The 17,642-nt window shown below is 44.8% G+C and overlaps 1 protein-coding gene and 1 non-coding gene across 2 annotated transcripts; one reads left to right on the top strand and one right to left on the bottom strand.

Moving 5' to 3' along the window:
* Window positions 1–5,884: 5,884 nt before the first annotated feature.
* On the bottom strand, window positions 5,885–17,056 carry Coil (coilin). Its single transcript, XM_051192892.1, has 7 exons — window positions 16,784–17,056; window positions 12,210–13,338; window positions 12,000–12,086; window positions 11,710–11,757; window positions 8,834–8,903; window positions 8,132–8,220; window positions 5,885–6,800 (listed from the first exon to the last, which is right to left on the bottom strand). Exons 1-7 carry the CDS (start codon window positions 17,035–17,037, stop codon window positions 6,711–6,713), a joined length of 1,767 nt encoding a protein of 588 aa, XP_051048849.1. The 5' UTR covers window positions 17,038–17,056; the 3' UTR covers window positions 5,885–6,710.
* LOC127221831 (U6 spliceosomal RNA) lies at window positions 15,294–15,399 on the top strand. Its single transcript, XR_007834504.1, has one exon. It is a non-coding gene; the product is annotated as a U6 spliceosomal RNA (small nuclear RNA).
* Window positions 17,057–17,642: the final 586 nt, after the last annotated feature.

Genomic DNA, 17,642 nt, shown 5'->3' with positions numbered 1-17,642 from the left:
CAAATTAAAAAAGGACAGCAGGAAAAGATTTAATCACTGTGGCCACAAAAGGACCCAGCAAACTCCTCAAGTCCACCTTCCAGGTTCTGAAGTGAAATTGAAGTTAAAAGAGAAGGCAAAAACCCACATATCTAATCAGTCCCAGTCCACATCAGGTCTAGCCCAGCACTGGGTTCAGTGTTTGTAAGCTAGCCTCATAAGCAGTTTGAATTTTCTGTGTGAAATCTCTTTCTGGGAGAACAGGCTTCCTTGGGTTTCTCCCAAAAAATGAGATTCTGGAGAAAATCCCATTTCTTTGGGGTCCATTGTTTCAATAATTTGACAGACTGAGAGACACAAGGGTCTCTTTAAATCTCTTCACTTGGGCCAGACTGTTTACAGTATTTCTAAACCGGGTGAGGTGCAACATACCTATAATCCCAGAACTCTCTCTAGGGAGACTGAAGCAGGAGGATCTCAAGTTCAAGGCCCGCCTGGGTTACATAGCAAGACCCCCCTTTTTTACATAATAAGAGGATATAGATTAGTGGTAGTGTCCCTTGCATAGCATGTGTGAGTCTCCAAGTTCAATTTTCAGTACTAAAAAAATATCAATTTTTACTTATTTGGGATTTGGGGAGCCCCAAACCTAACAAATGTTTTCTCTTTTATGTGTGCACACACAGTATTGGAACTTCAAACTTTTTTTTTTCCTCAAAATCATTCATTTAGGCTTACTTTGTTTTTAGCTCTGTGGGTCCCCCCATTACGGGCTGAGAGCAGAACACATGGGTGGACAGGAGTGTTCATTTGGGAATTCCATGATGGCAAATAGAAGTTTTTTGGAGGAATTATGCAAGTTTACCTTAGATAACCAGGTTTGGCAGCCACGAAGACAAGGTAAATATCCCATGGTCTCCGACAGCTGCTGATTATGAAGCCCCTACTGTGTGCCAGACAAATAAAGATTATGGGAAAAATCTTTACAAAGCCCCAGGACTCAGTGAAGGTCAAGGCATTGTCACAACAGAGCTGGGATTCGAACTTGGGACATTCTTAATGCTGGTTCCCCTAATTTATACACTCAGCTTTCTATTTCTCCAGGACCTACCATCCTGTCTACTCTAATTTGTATTCTGGTGGTAGTTGTCTGCATGGAAAAAGAAGACAAAAGGGTGCTGGCTGAGATGCTGAGACAGATTACAATAACCTCTGAAGGTGGTAAAATCATCCCATGTTACAGAAAAACAACAGTCCAGCTAAAACAATGGACACTGGCATGGGGCCTATCTGGGTTCCAGAAGGCAAGTATTTCCTACTACAAAAGGCTGCCTCCCAAGGGAGGTGCAAAGCAGTTTCCAGGAAACAAACATTATAAAATCCACCTCTAACCTAATTATCGTGGGTGGAGGAGTCTGGTGATTCATGGCAGAATGTGGGATTCTCTTTCTAGGCTGAGTGGTTAAAAAGGCTGATTGGACAATGAAGATCGGGAGAGCCCTACTCCATATTTACCAAACTCCAAGAGGGAGAGTCATGAAGACCTACTACACAACAGGCACGCCACGGAGTGAGAACCGGAGGGGTACCAGGCAAAGAGCTCTGCCTTCTTCTTTTTTTAATAACTTCTTTTTTAAATTTTGTTTACCTTGTTTTTATTGAGCTATACATTCCCCCCTCCCCTTTCCTCCTCCCCTCTCCCCTTCCATCCTCCCCCATACACCCTGTGCTCCCAATTCACTCAGGAGAGCTTGTAGCAGTCTGCCTTCTAATACAGGTAGCAGTGAACAGGAGTGTCCCTAGAGGCCAGCTCCTCTTAATGACATGGATTCCTCATCTGTGAAGCTGGGAGACCCAAATATCTCAGAGCCTTTTAGTACAGATGATGTGTAAACACATAGGATGTAGGCGATAACGAGCACCCTGAATCTTTAACCTTTGCAATGGGGCTGATTGATGGGAGGCCAGGGACTGCTCCTGCCAGGCAGGGTGTGTTTGTTTATCACAGTAGCTGGTATCTTCAGTCCGGCAATGTTCCAAGGTCAAATGGGGCCCAGTTGGTCAAGAGCGAACCATATGGCCCCATCCAGGTAATGCCTAGCAACCATGATAGAATCCCTGCTCTGTATCTAGAAGTCGGGAGAAGTCGGTGAAGAGGTCTCAGTCTCCTGCAAATACAACATCGTTATTCCCACTAGTGCAATCCTCATGAAACTTCAGCTGTGGTTTGAACGCATACCTTTGAATCCTCAAACTCTTGTGAAGGACACTGATTCTCACTTAAAGACAGCCAGAGAGGCTGGGGATGTAACTTAGTGCTAGGATGGGTAGCTAACGTGAACAAAGGTTAAGAGAGGAACAACAACAACAAAAAAATGCCAGAGAAGCTTAAATGACATGACAAAGACCTAAGTGATCTAGGCATGTAACAGACTGGACTCTGAACGGTGAGAGGGAGGTCCCAGAATCTTAGGTCTCTTAGCTTAGGTTTCTTTGTTTTTGTTCTTTAAATGTGCTGTCATGTCCATGTCCCCCAGACATTTAAAAGCAAACTCCCAGCCTTCTCAGTTTTTGAAAAAGAAAATGTGTAGTCCAGGCTGGCCTCAAATCCCTCCTGCTTCCACCGAAGTTAATTCTTAACCATAAAATAAGTGGGAAGACTTCTACCAAAGTTCTTGTTTTATTCCCAGACCCTGGTCATGTTTTGATAGAGGAACTCTCATTTGTTAACACTTAGCAGTGGCTATTTAACCTTATGTGGTTAGTGGTCCGAGCTGTACAGATATAATGGAACACTCACTCCTGGCATGAAGTATTATCATTTTATATATCGCTGGACTTAATTTGCTAATTTTTGTCTTTAAAATTTTAAATTGTGAGGCTGGGCAGTGGTGGCACACACCTTTGATCCCAGTACTTGGGAGGCAGAGGCAGGCGGATCTCTGTGACTTGGAGGCCTTGTCTACAGAGTGAGTTCCAGGACAGCCAGGGAACTCTGTCTCCAAAAACAAAACAAACAAATTTTTTTAAATTGTGTGTGTGTGTGTGTGTGGGTGTGTCCTCACAGGAGTATGTGCTTGTTACAGCATGAGCAGGCCACAGCATGCATGCAAAGGTCAGAGGACAACTTGAGGGAGAAGGTTCTTCTCTTTGACAATGTAGATTCCATGGATAGAACTCATGTTGTCAGCTTGGCTGCAATCACCTTTATCTGATGAACCATCTTGTAGGCCCCATATTTTTTCTTTCTTTCTTCTCCTCTTCCTCCTCTTCCTTCTTCCTTCTCTCTCTCTCTCTCTCTCCCCTTGAACATCTGATCCTCCTGTCTCCACCTCCAATGTACTAATTATAGGTATCCAAGTTATGTGGTTTGAGGATGTAATCTAGGGCTCTGTGTGTTTGGGCAAGCACTAGATTGAACCACAGCCAGGATTTGCGACTATGTCTTACAGATGTTGTGGTAGTCAGCATCTCCTCGTGGTGATGAAATACCAGCGATGACACAATAGCCGGAAAGGGTGAACCTTGATTCTGTTCGGGGTTCTACTTTATGATCAATCAGTCCCTTTTCCTTGAACCTGTGGTGTAGAAGCATGTATTGGCAGGAATGTCTGGCAGAGCCTGTCAGGATTGATTAGAGCACCCTCCCTAGGTGACACTAGTTCTTCAAAGGGTCCTCTCAACAGCACCACCTTGTGGACACAAACCTTTAACACATGGGTGCTGAATGCTAAATGTCAAAAGGGATGGTGGTCTATAAACTCATTAAAATATCTATGCCGGGTGGGTGGTGCTATCTGGGACCTGTCACCTTCATAGAGAGGAGTTGAGAATGCCACTTGTTCTGAATTGTGAATTCAATTTACTTTATGCATATGACTGTTCTGCCTTCGTGTATGTGAGCCACATGTATAACCTGTGTCCACGGAGGTCAGAAGAGGGCACTGGATTTCCTGGAACTGGAGTTACAGGTGCTCTTAACAGCTGAGCCATCCACCTCCCCAGCTCTGAGAATTCAGTCTGTCCAGCCACTGTAACAATACTCAGAATTTGGAGCTGGAAACTGGGCCTTTAATCTCAGCACTCTTCAGTTCTCAGGAGGCAGAGACCTGCAGGGTTCAAGAGAGTTTGAGGCCGGCCTGGTCTACAAAGCTAGTTCCAGGACAGCCTCCAAAGCTATACTGAGAAACCTTGTCTTGGGGGGGCGGGCAGCTGGGGGTGGGGTGGATTTGGAGCTGGAGACTTAGCTCAGTGGTTAAGAGTGCTGTTGCTCTTGCAGAGAACCTGGAGTTCAATTCTCAGCACCCACATGGCAGCTCACAGCTGTTTTGTTACTCCAGTCCCAAGAGATACGGTGCCCAATTCTGGACTCTGGGTACAACACATGTACATGCTGCATAGATATACATGCAAACAAAATGTCCATACATGTTAAAAAAAAAATCAGGGGCTGGAGATATGGCTCAGAGGTTAAGAGCACTGGCTGCTCTTTCAGAGAACCTGGGTTCAATTCCCAGCACCCACATGGCAGCTCACAACTGTCTGTAATTCCAGTACCAGGGGACCCTCATGCAGACATGAACGTAGCCAAAAACATCAATGCACATGAAATAAAAATAAATTATAAAAAAAATCAGATTTTTAATTTGTCCCTTTTATTGTGTTTTTCAAGGGATTTGTTAATTTCCTTTATATTAATACAAATATTGGCACGGGGCTGCAATCTTGTCATGCTGTTATTTTTTTTTAACCGAGAAATAATTCATTTATCATAAAAATGATTCTTTCTGTATGCGTGAATATGTGTGTGCATGAGTGCATAAAAAGGCCAGAGGTCTCCAGGCTGTCATTCCTCTCCACTTTATTTTGATGTTTATTTTCAGCCAGGCATGATGGCTCACAACTTTAATCCCAGTGTTTAGGAGGCAGAGGTGAGCAGATCTCTGTGAATTTAAGGCCAGTTTGATCTACAATGCAAGAGTTTCAGACCAGTTGGGGCTATATAGCTAGACCTTGTATCAAAAATGTTTTTTTTTTTTTTTTTAAAGATTTATTTTAAGTTGTGTGTATATTTGTGTGGGGGCAAATATTCATGAGGGGTGCTCAAGGCATCACACAGGTACTAGGGATTAACTCAGATCCTCTGTGAAAGCAGTATGTGTTCTTACGCACTGAGTCATTTTCCCAGCCCTTTATAAAGAAACACACAGATACTTCACAAGGGAACCAGTCCACATGAGGCTGTAAATGTACACATAAAGCAAAAGGTTCATAAAACAAATTTTAATTCATTGGACATGATATACTTATTTTTATAAACTCTTATATTTTTTCAGAGGGCAGCTTATGAACCCTAAAGTGATTTTATCATCTTTCTGTGAACTCTATTTACCAGTATAGACAGAAGGGCAATTCATACTCTGATTACATCTGAAAACACACCCTGAAGACAACACTCCTGAGCCCAGTCAATACTGACCACTTATCTCAATCTGTTTTCCAGACAGAGCCAGCCCCGCTGTCAAAGTCCCTCCACTTAGGGCTGAGTTGACCTCTTAAAGTAAAACATAACTACAAATCAGCACACACACATACTTTAATATACTTTCCTATTAAATAGACTAATTAAACAGCATCTGTCATTTTTTTTTTCCAGACAAGGTGTCTCTGTAGTTTTGGAGCCTGTCCTGGAACTCATTCTGTAGACCAGGCTAGTCTTGAACTCACAGAGATCCTCCTGCCTCTGCCTCCCAAGTGCTGGGATCAAAAGCGTGCACCACCACCTCCCAGCTTAAACTGCCTGTCTTTGGCCTCCCAGGTGCAAAGCAAGCCGCCTTGTTATGAAAATGATCATAAACCAAGATGACTATTTGCTGGACTCAAACATGATAACTCAGCATGGGAATTGAGTTCAATATGATTTTATTTAAAAATTTGCAAAGCTGAAAGAGGGATCTACATTTTTTTTTTTTGTTAAAAGAAAGCAATTTTCACAGTTTATATTCAGTCTTTAGCTTTTGCTGAATAATAACAGAAAAGGAAGTTTCTGTTCAAGATCCTCACTTCCGCGTGCTAAACCAGGCTCTTGGTATCCCGTGGCAAGGTCACTTGCCCCCTGATCTGAGGTTCATGGCCAGCTGTCCTCAGGCAATACAACAAAGTTGTCTTCCCATTGTCCTCTACACAGGGCCCTGAGAATCCTATATTTTACAGCTGGAAAAAAATGTGGAAGGATTCCTTAACTCATCACCTGCAACAAATCCAACTGCACTAAGTCTTGAGAATGACAAGTATAAAATGCTCTGGATTCGTGAGATGCTCCAGGCTTATCAGAACAACTCACATGTTAAAAAATTAAGTCAAGAAACATGCCTTAGTATTTTAAATATGACTGAAAAAACAAACAAGATGCACAGCACGATCTTGCACGTGGCACTGTAACCGCCTACTGCCGATTGCTACTGGTGCTCCCAGAGGAGAGAGAGAGCAAACACACTGCATACTATACCGGTCATGTTTTCTATTGGGTTATTGAACTTAGCCTGAAGGAAATAAAGATCCACAAATTAACACCCATGTTACTCTAAACGATGAGGTAGATTTTTTTTTCTAGTATGGTAAAGTGAAAGTATCAGAAAGTCCAAATAACATTCAATCTTCTTTTTAAAACTTTAGGCTATGGTCACGGTCACAGACAACACTTAGGGACTGCGAGGCGATAAGGTCAGAGGTTATGTGCAGACATGCTCTTTACTTGGAATGCTACTTGAGGAGTCAATAATCAGTCTTGGATCAATCAACTCTTTCCAGAGCACAGTGATCTGAGAAAAAACACAAAACATCCAATTTCATCAATTCATTCTGACATCACATAAATGTTAAGCTAAAAATTGGAGGTTTGTTAGTAAATTTCTCTGCAGAATGGCTGAATAGTAAGAATAACTTCAATACAGCAAACTGACTTTAATTATTCAGAATGCAGCTAAGTTTTACATTAAGCATATTTCATTCAGCCTTTGGTTTAGAGTAGGGACTGGGTGATGAGAAGGAGGCTATGAGGTATCAGAAGGATTTGTCTTATAGACAGGCAGCTCTGGGAGCTAGGTGGGGTCTAAAAGCCAGTACTAGGTGGCTGCTCTTCTTTCTGAAGTTCTTACCCTAATCTGCCTTAGATACGAACTATCACACAATTTACCAATAGAGATGCCTCAAGCACTTGGCCAGGGTGAGTGGTGAGAGCCATCTAGTGTCAAAAAAGGGACACTACAGGTTTTCTGCTTGCAGTTTTTCCAGGAACATATTTTAACAACAAAAAACCCCATACAATTTAAATATTGCAAACATAGACCTATAGGAGATGACACTGTCACAAACCCTTAAGAATATGTTTCAAGGAAAAAATCCCAAGAGGCTCTTCTACCTTAGAAGACATGGGCAGCACACAGTCTGGTTGGGTCTCTGTAAGCTCAGAGTTCAGATAAAACAAGAACTTTCAACACTGAAATGTAATAGCAAAATAAGCAAAACGTCTCAAATATGAGCCCAAAGAGGAAGCATTGTCTTAACTATAATCAGGCCAAGAAGCTACTGCCAGCAACTGACTGCTGGCTCTGAACAGGGGAACACACAGGCCATGTGCTCTCAAATAAGTAAGTTAGAGCTGGCAAGATGGCTCACAGGTAAGAGCACCTGCTGTCAAGTCCGGCAGCCTGAGTTCAGTCCCCAGGACTCCCATGGTGGAAGGAGAGAACAGACAACTGAAAGTTGGCTTCTGAGCTCCACACGCATGTGGCGGCACACATACACATGTACACACACACACTAAGTAAATGAACTTAAACATTAAAATAAAATATCAGACTATTCAGGTCAGGACTGGGGAACCTGAGGGACAGCAGCAATGGCTCTCAGGGTATTTGGTAATATAAAGTCTGACACATGCCCCTCTCCTATGGGAATCTCCACAACTAGAATTTTCATCTACACTATGCTTTTACATAAGGACACGGGCTCTAGGAGGTCCCTGGCAGCTCTCTGCAGAGACCTGATCCTCCCAGGTTTTAACACAAGCAGTTCCAGGAAGCTGCAATGTCACCTGTGGTGCACACCCCCTCCCCCAATCAGTCAAAAGTTTTAAGACCAGCACACCTACCCTCCTCTCTTGTGTCACAGCGTACTCCACCACCTCGGTTCCGTTTTCATTGTGATAAACCAAATCAAACTTCCCAGGTTCTTTTAAAGCTGAAACCAGAAGGTAGGAAAACAGTAAACCATTTCTCCATGGTTACTCTCATGGGGATTTCAAACCACAGGCACTGGTGTGAAGGCTGGGGTCAAATAGGAAAGTATGGCATACCTCTATGGAAGGCACGGCCCTGTGCCAGCAATAGGATTTTCTTATCATTTATCGGAGATGAGCTTCCCATCATCAGAATAGCCTGCCTCTGCCTCCCGAGTGCTGGGATTAAAGGCATGCACCAGCACCCAGCTTCCTTTTGATCTTTTATAGCTGATTTGTGCAAACATCTGAATGGCAGCTTTTCTTTAACCTCCCTGAGTCAGTTTAGGTTTCCTTGACATAACTGTTTTTGCAGTCCATGTGCACTAGTACTTACAATCTCCTGCCAGAGTATATAATGACAATGATAAGAACCAGCCCAATGTCTCCATCCAAGGAGAAAGTGCACAGGTCACCAGGGCTACAGTGTGCTGACAGGTAGCAGAGGGCAGAGAATGGCACTTAATCCTGGGGTCGGGCTAGTGAAGGCCAAGAAGAGCACAGCTCTAGCTGTGAGACTGCTCAGAACGCAGTGGTTTGGGCTCCTCGGCCCCACATCCGTTTCTAAGGACTCACCTGGTAAGGATGACAGGACTTCTATATCCACTTGCTGGGTCTCTGGGTCATGGCTTAAAATTTTTCCTTCCTTCCAAAAATAAAAGAGCAAGTCAAAGCATTGTACTAAAGGACAGTAAGAAGATTGTAAAATGGCGACTTTTATGTATTATAAATTTATCTCAACATATCAACAGAGAGGGAACTAAAAACAAGCAATGGAGTGATGAGCACTCTACCTGAATATGCACAGATATTGTTAGAGGTAAAATATTAGTCATGACTGACAGATACCTACAGCACTTGGCAAAAGGGAAAAATTATAGTAGATCCCCAAAATTGATGGGTGAGGGGATGAAAGCATTCAAGAGAGGACTATCATCACAGCTTTCATTGAGAGGTACACATAAACAGAAGTGCTTTGGTTCCTAGCATTGCTGGGGCTACTCTAAAGCATGTGCACAACTCTAGAGCAGGAACAGGAAGCCACTTTGTCATTTAAAGGGTCTCAAGCTGCTTCCTCCCAGATCTCAGGTTTAAGCTGGCTCCCAGATGCATGGAGATGTATTGAAGCTGGGTGTGATGGTGCGTGCCCTGAATCCAAGCACTCCAGAGGCAGATGATCCAAGGGTTATGAGTTTGAGGCTAGCTAAGACACTGCCCCTCAAAAATTTAAAAGGCGTTGGGGGGGGCAGCTGGAGAGATAACTCAGTGGTTAAGAGTACTGTTTGCTCTTCCAGAGGACTTGGGTTCAATTCCCAGCACCCATATGGTAATTCACAACGGTCTGTTAACTCCAGCTTCAAGGGCTTCAACAGCCTCACACAACATACATGCAGGCAAAACACTGGTTGGAACCCCTACTCACCCCTGCACAAGCCAGGAGACCTGGTCTGCCCTACTTCCCCAGCACCCCACCCTACCCCACCCCCAGGCACTGAGAATATTCTGAACAAAGGGATGTCACCAAAAGTCCAATGACCCATTTCTGGCAGCTCATGCAACCCAACTTTCTGACGTGACCAGCCCATCCAAATGTCTGCCCAGAGGCTTAGCTTCTGATCCTACTTGGACACAATCCCAGCACCTGGCTGGCGCTTCATCAACCCTCACCTATAGAGCACCCCCCACGACTTCTCTCTAGTTAGCTCAGGCACATGACTTCTCTGGCCCTGTTCGCTGGGATCCACGAACCCACCTGAAAACAACACCCAATAAGCCATGCATTTATCTGCTCTTAATCTGGCCTGATCTGGGCTTTTGCAATGGCAGAAACATATCAAACACCAAAACACATAAAATAAGAATAAATAAATCATTAAAAAAAAAAAAAAAAACTTAAACCAGGCATAGTGGTATAACCTTTAATCCTAGCACTTGGAAGGCAGAGGCAGGGGGAATCTCTGAGTTTAAAGCCAGCCTTGATTATGTAGTGAGTTCCAAGACAGGTGGTGCTACACAAAGAAACCTTGTCTCCAAAAACAAACAAAAACTTAAAAAGAGGACCCACTGCTCTGACCAAATGGTGGCAATGGTGAGACAAATGGGCAGCTGCGGAGCCACACACCGAGGCCAACGATGAGCACCATTTGTAAGGAGTACGGTTTTTCCGCCTGCTAGCCCCGAATAACACACAGAGACTCTGTATCTGATGTAATTCTGTTGGCCAGGTACTAGTTTCTTATGGGCTAGCTCTGTCTTAAGTATTAACCTATTTCTGCTGATCTATGTATTTTCACATGGTCTTCTCTTACCGGAGAGTGGGGCAGGCGTCTGGTCTCCCCAGTCTCTCCATCTTTGGCCCTGCTTACCACTTCCTCCTTCCTCCTTATCTTCTAGTCCCGCCTATCTTCCTTTCCTATTGGCCAACAGTGCTTTATTCATTAACCAGTATGAGCAACATATATACATAATGGCATCTCCCATCACTTTTTTTTTTTTTTTTTTTTTTTTTTTTTTTTTTGCTGTTGTTATAAGACAAAGTTTCTTTGTGTAAAAACCCTGGCTGATCTGGAACTTGATTTGTAGACCAGGCTGGGATCCGCCTGCATCTGCCTTCCGAGTGTTGGAATTATAAAGGCGTGAGCTGCCATTGCCCAGGTAACTGCTCATTGCTGAGCAGTCCCTCCAGTGCCACCACTCAGTACACACCCTTTCTCTCTGGGCACAGACAAGAGGTGTGTTTTTATTTATTTACTTGTCTTTGTATAGCCATTTATTTATTTTTGAAATAGGCCCAGGGTTTGAACCTCAGGAGCTCATCATTATCATCCTGTTCTTCACAAGGGTCAGCAACAGAAGACCAGGAGACATCACAGTGACACTTGTAAAATGTCCATAGGACTCTCATCCTCCTTTATGGCATTACTTACCAAAAATGTCTATTATTATCCATGCGAGTGCTATTCAAATTTATCAGTACTTCATTTTTTAAAGTATTTTTTATGTATGAATGCTCTATCTGCATGTATCCCTGCATGCCAGGAGACAGCATCAGATCCCATTACAGATGGTTGTGAGCACCATGTGGTCGCTGGGAACTGAACTCAGGACCTCTGGAAGAGCAGCCAGTGCTCTTAACCACTGAGCCATCTCTCCAGCCCCATACTTCATCTGTTTAAAAATATTTGGAAACAGGATCTCCCTATGTCAGCCCAGTTTGCTTCAGATTCAAAATTCTGCCGCCTCAGCTTCCTGAGTGCCAGGGTTAAAGGCAAGTGCCACTACACTGAACAAGTTTCTGACGGTGACAATTTAATCTTTCATTTTTTCTTTTTAATGAACTAAATGTGAACTCCCAGGCTCAGAGGATATCCTGCCTCAGCCTCCTGAGTAAGATAAACAACAGGTACACCCCACCACACAGCTAACTTCATTATATTCATAGAAAGTCTTACCTTGTAATCAGAGACATCAGGAGAGTAGTCCGACGTGAGTTCCAAAAGCTAAAAAAGAAGAGAAATCCTACGAGTCCACGAACCCCCCTCCCCCCAGACCCTCACTCTCTTGTTCCCTCCTAGCCCAGGAACAGTAGCCACCCAGAGGAGCACACCACCACCCACCATGACTTCTGACAACGGCAGACAGTTTTTGTAGATATTACTTAGTCAGATTCACTAAGTTCTGTATGTTTGTGGGAGGATGGGAATCTTGCCTTTGTTATAGTTGGTGCTGTTTCAACATTTACCTTAAATGCAATCTTTTCGCCAACTTGAGGGGCAGCTGCCAACAGTGGCAATAGACTATAGTCCTTCTTGTGTGTCTCTACAGGATTCTGGAAAACAGTCACGTGACTCGGTTAACTGGTGAGAAAAGAAGAACCCATGCCATGCCAGAGAGCTGAGATACAATCCATGGGGAAAGGGAGAAGGCCAATTCACAAACAATGAATAGTTACCTGGATCACAGTGGATGAGTTCGTTAGGATGTCATTTAACTGTTTCTGCTTCTGACTCTCAGAACTTCTATTTAAGATACAGGAGATAGCATGCCCTCGGCCTCGACCTCGGCCCCGTACACCCCGGCCCCTCAGACCCTTCCCCAAAAACAAGTCTTCTCCTCGACCCCATCCTCTTCCCAAACTGTTGGGGACAGGCACACTGGGAGGAGGACCAGAAGCTTGCCTGCCTCTACTTGAGTCAGAGGGTTTCCAGTCCATAACACCTGGAGTCTGCAACGTCAGCCCTGGACACCCTTGCTCTGCAAAGAGGCCAGCTGTCTTTAAGAAGTCTGAGGCACCCTCAGAGATGTTCTTGGAGACCACGAACTGGGCTTCCGACTCTGAACTGGAGTCTGAACTGGATGAAGAGGTTCTGCTGCCCTTGCCCTTGCCGAAGCTGAAGGGAAAGGCAGGCTTTGAGGCTTGTCTGTGGGCAGCTGGACTTTTTGCAGCAGGACCATCCTTCAACAGCTCAGCTGAGAGCTTCTCTGAAAAGGTGACCCCTTGCCCTGTGACATCGCAGTGGACATCGCTGACGGACTCTAGACAAGAATCAGACTCTGACAGGTAGCCTGGGCCCCCTTTTGGCCCTGTGCTGCTTTTCCTCCGGGCTTTAGTGAGGCTGCTTCTGGGGGAGTTTTTGGGGGAGTTCTTGGGGGAGCCCTTGGGCGAGCCCTTGGGGGAACCGCAGTTCTGTGGGCTCCACTCCTTGGGCGCCTGCATTTTGGGAGACTTGTGGGCCTTGGTGTGCTTCTTATGTTCACATTTCTCCTTTCTCTTTAGAGGCTTCTTTCTGGCCTCTTCTTCCTCCTCTGCTGGGCTGCCTGTCACTTTGCTTTTTCTCTTGCCTTTCGTCCTCCCCTCCTCATCCGGAACAGGGTTTGTTTCCAGGTCCAAGGCCTTCTCTTTATAGCTGCTGTCCTCCAGCTTCTTCCAGTGCTTCTTGGAGCACTTGGAGCCCAGGTCCATTTCTTCATCCTCCACCAACTTAAAAGCCCGCTTCTTTGCTTTTCTGGGTAGAAAATTAGAGTTGCCACCATTGCTTACTATGAAATTCTCAAGGAGTTCGCCATCTTCTAACTTAACCCTGTCAAGAGAAGACAGCAAGCAGTTACATGTGGCCAAGACTGCAGACTGTTATGTAGCTTAAGGATGAAGGACGACACAAAATGACCACGACTCTTTCATTGGCTAGTTTTGTTTTATCTTTGTTGTTTTGAGATCATCACCTTCGATGGCCTGGAACTTGCTATGGCGAACAGGCTGGTCTCCAACTCACAGAGCTCAACTGCCTCTTCTTCCTGAGTGCTGGGATTAAAGATGGAATCATAATGCCTGGCTCACTGTGGCTAGTTTTAGTAGCAATAGCTACTGTGACCCACACATTTTTTTCTAAATTAAACATCACCAACAAATTAGGTAATCTTTCATTTCGGAGGTCCTAAAACTCAAACAGGTACCTGCCCAAGATTCACAGCTGGTAAGCAGTAGTAGGATATCCCAACCTTGGTTTGCCTATCTTCAAAACTCAATCTTTTTTTTTTTTTTTTAACAAGATAGTATTTATTTATTGACAATTTCATATACACATACAATTTATTTCAATCACATTCACACATAAACACTAACTTCCAACTTTTCTCAGACACCTCCAGCTTCATGCCCCCTTTGTCTTAATTCACAATCTTTCTACTACGTGTGTGTTAGCCATTCTAAGTTTTGCTTTAGGATGAGTAAAAACAAACTGAACATGAGTGTCTACTAACAGTTAAGTAAATAAGGAAATCAACTACAGAAAGACAAATGCCACACATGTTCATTTATATGAAGACTTTAAAATAAAAGCTCTCAAAGAAGTAAAAAGTAGAATAGGAACCTAAGGAAGTTGTAGGGGAAATTGAAACAAACATGTATACTGATAGAAAGACTAAATTCTAATGTTCCTGCATAATATAGGACTACAGTGGTGGATAACAATTAACTATCACCAAAGAACTACAAGAGAGAATTTTCTCTTTTTCACTTTCTTTCTTTCTTTCTTTCTTTCTTTCTTTCTTCCTTTCTTTCTTTCTTTCTTTCTTTTTTGACAACACTGGTAGCTTTGGGTAGCTTTACCTCGATATGCAGACCAGGTTGACCTTGGACTCAAGAGATTTACCTCTCTCTGCTACCTGAGTGCTATACCTTACAAATATATAAAGTAACTTTATGGTAATAAACATTTAAAATAATAAAAAAGTCTTTTCCTATTTTTACTTAGATTCTGAATAGTTACAGCTATCCATGTGATCCATGGCAGTTTGTAATGGTTAATTTTATATCCACCTGGCAAGGCTATGGGGTGCTCACCTCAGACACTGTGTCTATGGCTTGTCTGAATTTCTGGATGAGATTCCCACTGAAATCTCAAGACTGAATAAAGGGCTGCTTGTTTCAAGACCCCTCTCTGCTCTCTCTGCTGCAGGTACCTATGACTCTCTCTCTCTCTTTCTCCTTTCTTTCTTTCTTTCTTTCTTTCTTTCTTCCGTTCGTTATTGTTTTCAAGACAGGATTTCTTTGTGTAGCCCTGGCTGTCCTGGAACTCATTCTGTAGACCAGGCTGGCCTCCAGCTAAGAGATTGGCTTGTTTCTGTCTCCCAAGTGCTGGGATGAAAAGGCATGCACGGGATGAAAAGGCATGCGCCACCATCATCTGGTGACTCTACTTCTCTCTCATTTCTAAAGAGGTATTTGAGTGTGTGTGTGTGTGTGTGTGTGCACGTGCGCGCACACACACACATGCATGCGCACTGGAGCACTCCAGGACCAGAAGAGACTGTTGGATCTCTACAGATGGACATACAGGTGGCTGTGAGTCACTGTGCATGGCCACTGGGAACCAAACTCAAGTCTACAGAGCAGCCAGAGCTCTGAGGGGCTGAGCCGTCTCCCCAGTCCCTCTTCTTCTCAGTCTATTTCACTTGCCGTTCGTCACTGTCCTAACTGGTCACTCTTTGTAATGGTGAGCTGGTGGACTTAGCTCTGACTCAATAAACTGCTAGTACGCTCATTCGGTAGTATATCTTCTAAAACTACAGTGACACAGAGAAAATTCACATGGCCCCTGCACAAGGATAACACACACATTTGTGAAGCATTCCATACTTTTATATCACCCCCTCCAAGACTCAGGACACATCAAAGAGGGGAGAAATAACACAAAGCCAAGGGTAGATGTGCAGCATTGTACTCACAAACTCGTCGTAGGAAGTGGTATGTCAAAAGTTATACTGGACTGACCCTCTCAACATTTCATCCAAGGGAGTCAATGAGACCCCACCCCTCCCCAAGGAAGGGTCTATTAGAAACAAACAGGACTAAGTAAAATAAATCCTCTCCCCAATGCCTCAGTCAATAGAGTGCCTGCTGTACAAGCACGATAACCTAGATGTGTGTATCTGTGATCAGTCATAGCACTGGGAAAACACAGGTGGACAGAGGCAGGCAGATCCCTGTAGCTCACTGGCCAGGCAAGCCTAGCCTGGCTCCAGGATCAGTGAGAGACCTTGTCTCAGAAAAACAGAGTAAATCGTAATTGAGTAAGGCACTAGGCATCAACCTCTGCATAAATTTACACAAATGCATGCACACACACAAAAAAGACACAGACATATATATACACACAATGAATCTGTCAGGGAAGACAATTATAAGGAGTAAGACACAAACAAACAATAAAACCCCTAACCTTCACATTTAGTTGCTTTTCATTAAATTAAAAAATTTTGAGATTTTATTTATTACTTTTTTGTTTGAGTGTTTTGACCGCATGTATGTTTGTGCACCATGTGTGTGTGCAGTATCCATGGTGGCCAGAAGAGGGTTGTCAGATCCTCCTGGGACTGTAGTGAGTCAGAGATGGTTTAGCAGTTAAGAGCACTGCCTGATCTTCCTGAGGTCCTGAGTTCAAATCCCAGCAACCACATGGTGGCTCACAACAATCTGATGCCCCCCCCCTTTTTTTTTGAGACAGGGTTTCCTCTGTGTAGCTTTGGAGCCTGTCCTGCAACTAGCTCTTGAAGAACAGGCTAGTCTCGAACCCACAGAGATCCACCTGCCTCTGCCTCCTAAATGCTGGGATTAAAGGTGTGAGCCACTACCGCCCAGCCTGTTGCCTTCTTCCGGCATTCCACGCTTTAAGAAATCCTTTCTTCCTGCTTTGGACTCCTGCACCAAGTGCAAGCCCAGAGGAGGAGGGTTTGTGGCGCATCTGTGCCAGGCGCACAGCACACAGAGAGCCTGGGGGAGTGACCACTGGCCCTGCCCTTGAGCTTCGGGGCTGCTGCAAGTCTGGTAGCCCTGCCTGGAAGGAGAAGCGTCCCAGGGAAGGATGCTCCCTCCACTCAGTGGTCCGGGCTGGACCACTCGGGATCTCTGGCGTGTGCCTTGCAGCAGTTAGCTCGGCCCCCGAGGCCGCGGTCGCGCGGTGCAGCAAGCGCGCCCCCGCCCGCACAGCCCCCCCCGCCGCCCCCGCGCCGCGCGCTCCCGCACACCTCAGGCAGTCGTTGTCTCTCACCAGGCGCGCGCTCTCGGCGGGGGGCAGGAGGCCCCCTTCCAGGTAGAGGCCCAGGAGCGCCCCGGAACTGAAGCCGAAGCGCTGGCGGATGAGACTGATGAGATCCGTGACAACTCGGCATCTGTTCAGGTCCACCAGGAGCCAGAAGACCGTGCAGTGCGGCGTGGCCGGCGGCGGGTAGTCAAATTGAAGCCGTAGCCTAACCGTCTCGGAGGCTGCCATCTTGTTCATGCTCAACGGAAGCCGAGAGGTTCCAGAGGCTAAGGAGAGGAGAGCTCGGGCGGCGGGCCGCTCCCCCCGGCCGTTAGCGCGCGCCGCCTAGAGGCGCAAGTGTGTACTGCAGGCTCCCATCATGAGCTCTAGCTACTCTATTCTTACTGAGGTCTGAATATATATATGCAAGCATCAGCCACGATGTATGGGAAAACAAAAATAGGGCCTGTAAAAATAGTAAGCAGCTTGACCCCAAAAACTCTGTAATAGGGTTTTTACCTTCATACCAATAAGGTCACAAAAACACAAAATCCACAGAGGGGTTCTAACGTTCTCCTGAGAATGTCTAAAACATACAAAAGCACACATCCTTGAAGCCTCAGAGGCTCTGTGTGGCGGTGACCAAGTCAAGCGTGCTTTCCTTATCTTAAGACAGAAAAATCGAAAGTGTTAAGGCACGGTTGGAGAATCAGAAAGTTAAGTAAATATGAAGCTTTGTAAAATAATTAAATCAAGGCTTGTCCTCTAAAAACAACAACAAAAACCAAACAGTAACCTTGAGGTGGGAATATAGCACGGTTGAGAGAGTGATTTCCTAACGTGTATGTGGCCTGGGCTTCAGA

This window comes from Phodopus roborovskii, unplaced genomic scaffold, assembly GCF_943737965.1.
Source record: "Phodopus roborovskii unplaced genomic scaffold, PHOROB, whole genome shotgun sequence".
Taxonomy (NCBI): Eukaryota; Metazoa; Chordata; class Mammalia; order Rodentia; family Cricetidae; genus Phodopus; species Phodopus roborovskii.
The sequence above is the reverse complement of the archived record's forward strand: the minus strand, read 5'-3'. Positions and strand labels throughout refer to the sequence as shown.